The 11958-nt window shown below is 40.3% G+C and overlaps 1 protein-coding gene across 1 annotated transcript; it reads right to left on the bottom strand.

Annotated features, from left to right (window-relative positions):
• Positions 1-11686, bottom strand: LOC116332719 (AT-rich interactive domain-containing protein 3B-like). The gene is made up of 9 exons (XM_031755769.2): positions 11305-11686; positions 10014-10637; positions 6051-6125; positions 5869-5941; positions 4081-4264; positions 2982-3232; positions 2494-2757; positions 2304-2393; positions 1-1260 (listed from the first exon to the last, which is right to left on the bottom strand). Exons 1-9 carry the CDS (start codon positions 11329-11331, stop codon positions 1121-1123), a joined length of 1728 nt encoding a protein of 575 aa, XP_031611629.1. The 5' UTR covers positions 11332-11686; the 3' UTR covers positions 1-1120.
• Between the last annotated feature and the right edge of the window lie 272 nt (positions 11687-11958).

The following is an 11958-nucleotide window of genomic DNA, read 5'->3' as shown; positions in this document are numbered from 1 at the left end:
TTTTTACAGCACACAAGATTTATTTTATTCCTCATCCCTACATTTACAGGAAACATGTTAATCCATCAGAGCTGAAAGCCAGTCTTTTTTTTTATCTTATTTTTTTAATTTCACAGTGGCATTTGTTTGCGATCGTGTGTACGTGATTGTCCATTTACAGTTTATTTCAACAAATGAACACATGCGACATTAAGCACTGCATATTTCACTGAGGACTGAGGTAGCACCGTTTCAGTGTTCACGTTGAGGTCATTAATGATACATTCTCTGCATTTACACTAATATAAAACAGCAATATGACAAGACATACATGTAAGATAACAGTGAGTCCAGAGGACATTCCTGAGTCCAGAAGAAAGTAGCCTGAGAAACTTGCCACCATGGGAAGTCAACTGAGGTAAATGTGTCACTTTCTGCATACAACTCCCAGCAGAAACATCGCCTCTCATGTTGCCTTGGAGTTACTTGAAATAAATGTTCTGTCATTTTGAGGCCTCGCCAAATGAATAAATAACAATAAAGCAAAAATGAATAAACATCTCCCCTGAAATTCCCTCTGATTCTTTAGGAGTTGCGATATTTCTGTGGAAACTGATGCCCTACATTTTCCATGAAAGCAGTTACACAAAGTAAAAACTTCTGCTCAAGGTAAACTGAAAGCTTACCAAGAGGAATACAAAATGGCTTCAAGTAGCTATGACACTGAACTAAGGCTTTTTGGTCTTCGCTAGCTGCTCTTTGGCAACCACATTGTTCTACTGATGGAAAAGGCAGCTACGAAACGGCTTTTACACCTACAAACGTAGCTGAAGTTCAAAGAGCTGTAGCAATTATTTTGCATTAACGATACTTCCAGACAAACCTGTAGCCCTTTATACCAGAAAGCTACCATGTTTGAAAAGTCTTCTTCTAACAGGCACTAAGGTAAACTGAAACTATATTAAAATAAGCTTGAGGATAGAGGTCAAAAATGTTGACATTACACTATTAAAGTAATAGGTTTCCTGTGTTGTGGCAGAGAATCCATGGAGTTCATCAAGTTCTTGTCTGACAAGAGACGTAAATGGTGTGGTGCACTGTGTAATCATTATGCTCCGGACAGATTAAAAAGCCAGTGATTTTAATTTGGTCCCTTTGAGGAGGTGGGAGATGAGGAGGTGGAACTTTGTGCGGAGGAAAAAGCGCTGAAACCACTTGTTCCTGCTGGAGTTACATTCTGTGACGACACAGAAGCAGCCGACTTCTGGGCAAACAGTTTTCCTAAAGAAGACAACGGCATTAATGACTGTGTCAGTTACAAAGAACTCACTGTGCAAAGGGCAATTGAAAAAGAAAGTTTTTACAGGAGTCTAAAAAACAGAGTACGCCTCGTGATTCACTAGCTTGTAGAACAACCTTTAGTAGTAATAAGTTCAAGTGTCTCACATCGTTATTCATTGCAGGCATTCGTTTATGCACAGCTCTCTTAAGGTCCCGCCACAGTGGGTGGAGGTCTGGACTTTGACTGGACCATTGCAACACCTTGATTCTTTTGTTTTTCAGCCACTATGTTTGCTGCTGTGCTTGAGATCATTGTCCTGTTACATGACCTAGTTTCAGCCAAGCTTTAGCTCACAGACAAACGGCCTCATTTGTTGAGACTCCCAATTGTCCTGTCTGAGATGTGGCATGTGGATTTTTTGCCTTTTCTTTGAGTATTACACAGCCTGAGCTGCATGAAAAGACTGTAGTTTTTGTTTTATTTACAAAGAATGGCAACAGAAATTGGTCTCTGCATTGTCTTATTTTTGTAATTTATTCCGACGTGGAATATGTTGATATTATGACTATAGAAGTACAGGTTGTTAGCTAGTACACAGTAAAAACTAAGATTTTTAGGAATTCTGACATGATTTTAATAAAATGCCTTAACTGGTAAATTTCTACCATTGGTATCTGAATCTGTTCGTTGATATCTAGATCAACACTTCCTATTCCACATGTGGCTCATTGCCTATTAAAGTAGATAAATTTTTAAAAGAAAAATAAAACGCTAAATTGTAGTCAAACAATAGCCGTTTGTGTTGCATTTCAGCAAACACAATCCCTCTTTTGAGCTTGACACAGGCCGTTTACCCTCATGGAACCAAAGACATATGAAATGTTATTGGTCAGTGGAACTGGTACTACAAGTGCAGTACACATACTGCTTTACTACTTTCACTGTAGATATTAATTAACTTCATCACCACGTGCACTTGTTCCTCTACATTAGTGTCACGTACCAAAGAAAGCACGCTTCCTTTACAGGTTTCATAACTCACCTGAGTAAACAGTGCCGTTGACCTCCACAGACACGCTGATACTGGCCGCTCCATTAGTGGAGATATTCAGCGACAGATCGTGTTTGCTTTCTGTCAGAGGAAAAACAAAAATTCCAGTAAAGGGTCGGTCCCAGAATAAGCATGCTATGATGTTCAGCGATGACAGAGGTCAAAGTTGAAGCAAACTCACCGTTGCCAAGTTTGAGGTTCATGGGGGTAAAGTGAGAGGCCATAGCCAGGAGGTTTTGTTGGAGTGCCTGCTGCATGAGGCGCTGCTGCTCCTCAGCGAGGCGCATCATTTTCTTCTCTGGGCTGTCAGCTACAGATCCACCTGCTCTTTGCTCCAACCTCTCTCTAAGATGCTCAAATGTGGCAGCTTGTGCCAGCTGCTGCTGTTGCTGCCCCAGTGCCAGAGCCATGGGCAGCTGGGGTACAACAGGGATGGGGGACTCATCTGATTGGAAACAAAGAAAAAGATGAAGAAATTATTATGTTCATAAGAAGTTTGAAAAATTATATATTTATTTTTCACGATTCATGATTACTAGAAAGAAAAAATTATCAGTGTGCTAAATTTGCATTGCAGGGCTTGCCTATGACCCAAAAACTATAAAGAGGCTTAGATTGTATCTGTGGTAAAAATATGATCATTTTAGAAAAGAAAACAATGCGGCGTACCTATGCTTCTCTTTAAACGCGGACTAGCGGAGGTATTGAGGCCATTGTGCGTGGTCGGAGCGCTCTGCATATTGGGTGAAGACAGGAGTGCATGTGGAGCAGAGCCCGGGGAGGGGGAGTAGCGGTACAGACTACTGGTGTAGCTGGGACGCCGTCCTTCTCTGCGGTTGCTATCAATGGCCGCCTGTAGCTCACCTGGAGAGCTCAGGCCTTTCTTCTCGCACTCAAAAGGATACAGATACTTCATATACCTGCAGGGGAAAAGTTTCACAGGTTTTCCATCCATTTTCCACAAAAACATTTTTAATTATTTGCAAATATGAAGGATAAAGCAGATGGTTCCCTTTTCAAGTCTATATCTACAAAATGCTAAGATCTATTAATTGTATGGTTCTTTAGGGAGCAGTTACTGGAAGTCCACATTTTTGCCAACAAATGAGCTAAAACATGGAGATTCTAGCAAAGGTGTGGCTGTTCCTGTGGTAGTAATGTTGGTCAGCCACCCAGTCCACATCTGGACTGGGTGACTGGGAATGCTGGATGAACTGGTATTATATTCTGTGGAGATATCCACAGGATAAATCCCTCTGTTTGCTTAAATACCACCTTAACAACAAAGCTTCTGTTTTTCTGTGAAATGCTTCAACAGCTACATGATGTATTGCCATGAATGCAATTTTCAGCCTCACCCCCACACCCCCCACTTTTCTTTCTAGCTGACTGCCTGCAAAAGCCTCCTGTGAAGACCTACAAAGCCACAAGCATAAGACTCTGCAGACTGTTATCTTTTTAAATTACAGACTTTGCAAACCATAAAAATGCATATCTAGATCAGCTAGTCAGAGACAAAGTGAGCAAAGGTTTAATTTACGCAAATTATAGTTATGTTCTTGCAGCATTATGGTGTTCAGAGAATGATTACATTTCATCATTTTTAAAATAACAGAGTCACAAATATGTGCTCGCTCTTGAAAATATATTCAGCATTTTTGGAGTAATTTATAGTCCAACCAATATAATCATTTAGCAAGCCAACTGTTGATCATATGATTAAAAAAAAAAAAGAAAAAATCTGCCAAAACTCCTGAGAGACACCTACTGAGTGCGTAAGGTGAAGGCCGCACTGGTGATTGATGTGGGGAGACTGAGGCCTTTGGTGATCTCCCTCCAGATCTTCTTGTTAATAACCTCCACCAGGCCTCCTTTCTCTGTCACAAGCTTGTAAAGCTTGTACAAGTCCAGCACCTGTTTTGCCATGATGGGGATGCGATTCACAGGAGTTCCTGGATAAATAACAAAATGCATTGAAATGTAGCGGTTTCCACTCTTTTGCAACTCTGAAAAGTTGTTGCTAAACAAGAACGGGTCTTGTGAACAACGTGAGGCAGAAGCGGAGGACACGAGCATCTTCTGAGCTGCACACCTGAGGCCCTTAGGTCAGAGTTAGATAATGTGGCTTAGCATGTTTAATCTGTGCGGATAGAGTTGTCAAATGAAGCTAGTTTCAGATGTGAGGCGGTGGGGGTGGGGATAATTCCACAACAGCAGCTTTGTTGATGCATTGATCTAAGTGCAAGGGGAGGGGCTATGTTAGAGTCAACAGCGTCAGCAGGTCACAGTGACTAAACTGACCCTTCCAGTCCCGATTTGGAGAAAAGCCAATTAATGAAGCCGGCTAAAAAGCAGTTGCAGAAATCAGATTACTTTGTGCTTAAGATGAACACAGACACACATGCACATTTTGCATGGCAATGACCTTGCCCCACATAAGTGAAGATTAGTGAACATGTTGCACTTCTTCTTGGATTTGTTTCCACAAACAACAAATCCCAATCTTGGGATTTGTGGAAACAAATCCCAATCTGTGTGAAAGTCTTTAACCAAGCGGCTAAATCCAGGGATGAAGATGCAGAAGTGCTGAAAAAGAGACTCAAACTGTCTAGACTCTTGTGGTAAAACACATGGTTTGCAGCAGAAATAGGCAGGGTTACAACCTCGGTCTGGGTTTCTACACTTAACTTCCCCATGTATGATAACAGTACCTGCTTAGATTCTCTGATTCTATTAGAGCCAAAATGTTGACTGACTGTATTTGTGGTCTTGGTCGCTTTCAAAGTATTTTCAGTATAATGTCTTGCGCTACAGTTACTTACATTAACAAAATGTCCAGGAGGTCTTTGCTCCTGTTTTTGGTGAGTTTAATTGTAAGAGTTAATCTCTATATTAATGGTACTTACCTTAGTTAGCTGATAGTCAGTTTTAGGATGCAAACTTTGCACCCAAAACTGCCTTGTCCAAATATCGACAAAACCCCCCCAAAACCCAATAATACATCAGCCAAATTGTAAAAATGTGACTTCAAATCAGGAGATAGTAAGCCTTCACTTGGCATAACAGTGACTACCTCCATCATTAGAGGAAACCCTTGTTTCTCTTTTCTGAACCAAGTCGTTTTTGTCATATTTCAGGCCTGCTTCCAGAACATAATGACTGGGTGTGCATCACAAGTTAGTGAGGGTAATCTATACAACTTAGCAGGGCAACACTCTGAAAACCTTTAAAGAAAGAACAAAAAAGCTAATTAAAAATGATCTTAATTTCAAAGAGAAAAAAGGCAATTTTTCTGCCACCTCATTATCAGTTTTTGTAATGGATGGTTCTTTAAATGTTAAAATTAATTTAACTTTTGGTTTTAAGTCAGGATTTATTTTTCAAGTGCTATAATACTGAAAAAATGGCACCAAATAATCATATTCTGGTTTTTAATGCACTCGTCGTTCAGGTGGATTTCCTCTAACTGTATGTACTAAAAAGACCAGCAATTTAAGATGACTTACCTACTTACAAAAACAAACAATGTTAAAAATTAAAAGGTTTTGAACCTTACCTCGTTTCTGCATAAAGACGAAGAGTTCGTCGAGAAACTCCTTCCGTTGTGGGTCATTATCCAGTTCATAAAGCTAGAAGATAACACACACCCACACGCACACAAAGGAAACAGGGCAATAAACTGTTAGTCTGTAGTTTCTTCAGTTATTTGACATGTTTACTTCTACCACATATACGCACCTTGGCAAAGTCCCGAGATGGTTCTCCTCTTATTTTAATGCCGTCAGTCTCCTCGGCCCACATGGCACTTCCTCTCTGTTCACGCAATGACAGAAAGACACATTAAGAAAATCATTTCCAACTAGCTGCTGCAGGGTAAAAGTCGTTATTCTGCTTAAAGAGTACTAAATTCTATAGTGACGTAATAATAAAAACAGGTCATTAATTCAAACACTGGTGTTGCTGTTTTTCTAAGTGAGATACTTGGAGTACTCCCAAGTACACCACCAGACTGTCCTCTGGTAAACACATGATTACTGTAAATATCTGACTGGGCCATGACAAATACAACGGCGATCAATTAAATGAGCCGTGCTGTACTGGAAGATTAATGTGACATGTTATTCCTCCACCACCTCCTCAACATAGCAAAGGTTGCAAATGTGAGTGGAGGGCAGCCTGAGTGCAGCTGAGTGGAAAGGCCTGCTGAGCTTGTTATCCCACTAATATGCACTGAGTGTAGCATGGTAGTGCAAGTAAGTAAAACCCTTTAATGTGACATTAATTATGTTTTTTTTTCCTCCCTAAAGAAATTACAAATCCATTTCTATATGCAGCTTATGAAAAGCCATCGCAGCCTTGCCTTCTGTCAATTCTTGCGGGCGTGTGCCATTTGGTTCGCGCTTGTGTTTTATATTAACATGTTTTATATTAAAACAAGGAGGAGTCGTTTAGACAACAAAACATCATAACATGTTTTTGTATTTAACCGCATCAAAAACCTTCCATTCTTATGCTTGTGATTAATCAAAATAACAGGCTTGTTTTGTCTTTTTCGCATTTAGGCTTTTACTTGATATTTTGTGTTTAACTGTATCATTTTGCCTTCATAAACACATACCTATTCACTAAATGTTTGGTATGGTAATAATGTCAGCCTTGAGTCCAAAAGCCATAACATATAAGCCTTTGTTTCTCTGATTAGCCAGTTGAGAGGCGATTATCATTTGGCTTTCGCTCCAGCTGTAACCGTCCTTGTGTTTACAGTAAAAACAGAAAGGCAAACTGCAGATACCAACGCATATCAACAGCAGGCTGAAAGTGAACCGCAGTGCTTCTCTTTGACGTCAGCTCCACAGCATCACTAACGTTAATTACATAACTTAAAACTGGACTTTCATTTCACTACTGATAACTCTGTAAGACTAGACACTGTCATATTAGTCACAGTTTAATAGCTTCAGTTGTTTGTATTCTATTGAAACTTTGATTTAACCACAAATCCATTACTTCTATTGAGCTTACCAGCTTTTATATGCACACGAGGCATCAGCTTTTCCAACTTTTATCCATTAACTAGTCATCAAAACATTGCATCCAGCTCTTTCAACCATCTATCCATGACTTTTAGCTAATCATTTCCATCCTTTAAATCTTATACCAACCTCCTTGACAGTATATCTATTACATACACCAACATATAATTTAAATATTGAGCTATTCTTAGTATTAGCAGCGCTTTCACAAAGCATGCACCTCAAATTTCCACTGTGATGACCCTCATCTTGGTAGGAAATCACTGTAACAAACTCTTATAAAAACCAGCTTGTGCTCTGGCTAACTATTTCCAGTTTCTTGCGGGTAAACTGGTCAGACTCGTCCCAGAGGTTACCAAGCTGTTGACACATCCAACAGATTGGCCTTAGAATTTCTAATCAAGGACTTTTACGCCTTCAGCAGAAACACTATTGAAGGCAGACAAACATCCCGGTCTTTTCAGCATCAAATCGAAATAAAACCCTCCCCCCTTCCTTATTGATGAGCAAGTGAGACCTACTGTGGATCTGTTAACAAAGAGCTTTCAGTTAATTGCTCACAGAGCTTTCACACATCCCGGCCTGGGAGTCCTGATAGTATTCAGTATGTAGGTCGGGAAAAAAGGTTTCTTTTGTTTTGTTAAAGAGGCAAGTTTTATTTATGTGATTTTTTTCAATATATTTAAATTCAATTAAATTTAAATGCGTATTACTTCAAAGTAAAAGTCTCTCTTGTCAACCAGTCGTGACAGAAATCAAGGCTGACATTAAAATAGTGAAATGTTAATACTAACCGACTGCCCTCTATAATGAGCTTCATTAAAATCATTCAGTTTCTCCAACAGGGCAAAAGTGAAAACTCACCCCTCTCCAAATCTCAATGCAGCGACAGGGGGTCCCACATTTTTTTTTAGCCGAATCAAATTATTGGCCCTTTAATCCCCCCAGGAAGTCAAGATCATTTATCTGGCTCCTCGCTGTGCTGCAAGCTTGAATGAACAGGGGCTCTTTATCCCCACCCAAGCTACATTTAAAGGCTTACAGTGAGACTGCACATAAGGAGCGAACAATGGCTGTCCGGCGTGATGAGGCTTGAAACGCATGTCAAGATTTTCAAAGATATTTCGGTAATGAATTGAACTAAAGAAAAAGAAGATAAAGACGCCGCAGAGCACGGCACAATCGTAAGGTGAAAAGAGCAGCTATTTCAACCAGCCACCGATTAACTTGCAAAAGAGCCTATTTCAAGCTTGTGGACTTGTTAACATGGTTGTTGGATAAGAAAGCCTGATAGGAAACCACTAAACACGAGTTCCACTTTGAGTTTCAGCTGCAAAAAACAAACAAAAAAACAAAACAAAGCAAACACCTATTTCTTAGACAAAGAAAAAAAGATTTCTAGCTCAGTGTGGTTACTCATTATATTTACACCCCTGCTAAGAATCAATATTACTGCCAACAAAAATAGAAAGCAGACTAAAAGACTTTTCATCAAGTAAATCCACATATAATTAAATATAACAAAGAATACTTTGTCCAGTTAATCTGACAACTTACAAAGATCCTCACAGATCTGAGTCACAGCAAAGGCCTTGCACAAGTTCACTCTAATTTTAGATTTGGGCTGTGAGATGTTTCTGACTTTTCAGCAAAAGAAAAACAGAAAGTAAACCATTTAACAGAGACACACACACACAATTAAGCCTTTCCACCACAGTCTCTCACAACTCTCATTACTGCGCTTAAACTAAAACAAAATGTTCTTTATTACTCCAGGCTTGGCTTGCTGGCCTGTGAAAAGGAAACACATTGTCACTGCAGTGGCCATATAATGTATTGATTATTTTCTGTGAAATTAAACTGCCATTTAGTGTTGCCCAGCAACACCTCAGTTATGCAAAGCCATCTGCAAGACTACAGTAACATTCAGGCCTGGATGTTTATACTTCCACATTTGACTTAAACCAAAAATCAGACAGAGAGGAAGAAAAAAAAAAAAGCCTCTGAATAATGTGTAAAACTCTGGGTAATGGTATCAAAAGGACCATTCTTCTCCTGTGAAACAACTGCAAGTAAATTTTATGGTTAGCAGTTTGCATGGTGTGCCACAACCCAGCTGTCCCTGCACCTACAGCCCTCATTAATCAGTGCATTATATTGACGTGGGGGCCCTTTTTCACATAGAGACGAACCAATCAGCTTGCTCCCCAACTAGAAGGGGAAAATCCTTAATTCTTATGAGCACTAAAAGACAACAGCTGGACACTGGATTCATACAGTTGCAATTTAAATTCAATCCATGGCTACAGTTAAAGAAAATCTGACTGATCTGCTCTCATTTCAAGTCCACATTATTAGCCCTGAAGTGGACTTTGAAGTTAGAACTGGTGCACAGCCATGATCGTTTAGCTCAGCCAGTGGCCAGAAGGTGTTTTTAAACGTCTGAGCCATGATCTGATGTATGGCAGAGAAAGATTTCTGGCCTGGAAAGTAATTAAGATGGACATCTGGCCAAAAAAAAGCACACCTTCCTTGCCGTGCATCAGGAGGGAAACCAAACAGCAGTGAGGAAGGTCAACAATTAAGGCAGAACATACGTATACACACAAAATAACAATTACAGATGTGCATTTTCTCTCTTTCAGAGAGCAATCTATTACAATCTTACCCGTTTCACTGAGTCATCAAAGCCCCAGTCAGCAAAGCCATTCGCTGACGTGAAGACATGATGACCCACCGGTGACGTCAGATTCTTCTCCGTGTGCTCTTGTTTTTTTCCTGAAGGTGGAGATTCAGACGTTTGCTTCACAGCCGCTGATGGAGATGTAGAATAAGGCTGGAAGGGAAAATGCGATATATGCTGGAGTCGGGGCTTCTTCGCTTGTTGATGAGAATTGTTCTCTTCCTCCTCCTCATCCTCGCCCATGTCTTCCTCCTCGTTGTTCTCCTGAGAGGTCAACATCTCCTTTTCCTCATCTTCTGAGTTTCCGTCCTCCTCTGCTTCTGGATCCACTCCGCTCAGATGATTATTCAAGGCCCGCTGGAGTGCTGGATTGCTCTGTCCATCTGCCCTTTCAAACAATGTAGACTCTGGTCTTGAGGCTGAGGCTCTTGCTGCGGCAGCTTGTTGAGCAAACAGGAGCTGAGCGTGAAGAAGCTGCTTCTCCTGCAGGCTCATCTCCAGCTTTGCTTCTTGTTGTTTCTGCAGATGCTCCATCACCACCTCCAGCTTCACACCGGCTGGAAGGGACTGTGAACACCCAGCTGAACTTCCAACCTCTGATAAGTTGGACTGAGGAGAAAAACACAAATCACCAATGGCAGAACTTTAATGAGAAATCTTAATATCTTTTAAAAAACAAGATCAAAAAGTGTGTATGATGTGATTAACATGTTTTAATACCCAGCAGTAATTAGGTGGCCTACTCCAGAACAATAAACATGGTCAAAAATGTTTGCAGAGGCAAATTAAACATAATTAAATACCAGATATTAATCATGTTTTTTTTTTTTCTTCAAGTTACGGTAGACTATCTTTGATAATGAGTGGACATCAGAGAGTTCATTAAAGGACGATAAAGTTGAATAAACAGTTGAATAAACAAACACAAAAAGCGTACATTTCTATTAAAACACATTTTTACATGGGGCCAAATATCTCTCTCATTTATAAGTTCAATAGTCGGAATTTGTTTAAGGGTCCTTAGACACGAAAAGGACCTCGGAGTGGGTTATTTCACAACGGGTTTCGTCGTTTTTATTGGACACATGGATGAAATTTAACTTCACATAAAGCTCACTTTAGTGCTTCAAACTTGTTGCCCTCACGGGGAATGACAGGGGGAGCTTTAAAAAGCGTAAATTATCATAGTAAAGTCCACATTTGTCCCATTTTGCTTTGTTACTGTAACGAACACGAGTGGGTGGGCTACGAAAAAGTCGTCGATAGGCTTACTCACCATTTGCGCCTTTGAGTAATTCATCATCGCCAACAGGTCTCGTGAAGTTCTTGCTTTTTTCCTTCGCCAGAAATTAATCGCATCTCATGACCACTTTCTCCCTTTTTTTTTAAGTAGAGAAAAACCAAACAAAAATCCCTTCTGTCGATCAAATGTGGTTTAAAGCCCCTCGCAGTGTGAAGGCTGGAGTAATGGGAGCTGGAGGAGGGGTAAATACTGCTGTGCTTCACCTCCCTGCGGTCACTCGCGGAGCACACAAACTAAAATATCTTCGATTGTCTGCGAGTGAGTGTTGCACACCCCCAACTTGGATGAATGGAAAGCCCGCCCCGTGCGCAAAGATCGTAAAGTGCTTTATCGCTTCCAGCTATGTGTATCTTCCCACCCACTTCTCAAGGAAATCCCACCCAAAGCAGAATCCATTGCTGATTCTTACAAAGGTGATGTGACCTTTATCGTAGAAATAAATCAATAAGATAAAACAACACGTCAAACTAGTGAAGCCGTCTTTCCTTTATTAATAGTGTTTGCATTAGGGCCGAATTAAATCATTTTGGGAGAATCTCATGACAAAGCGTGAAACGCAAAGTGTGTATTTTTAGTCTGATCAGATATCCAGTGAATTCTTCCTGTACTCAGTGCACCACTATCATG

Source organism: Oreochromis aureus, linkage group 7 (genome assembly GCF_013358895.1).
Source record: "Oreochromis aureus strain Israel breed Guangdong linkage group 7, ZZ_aureus, whole genome shotgun sequence".
Taxonomy (NCBI): domain Eukaryota; kingdom Metazoa; phylum Chordata; class Actinopteri; order Cichliformes; family Cichlidae; genus Oreochromis; species Oreochromis aureus.
This window is presented reverse-complemented; position numbering and strand designations above follow the sequence as displayed.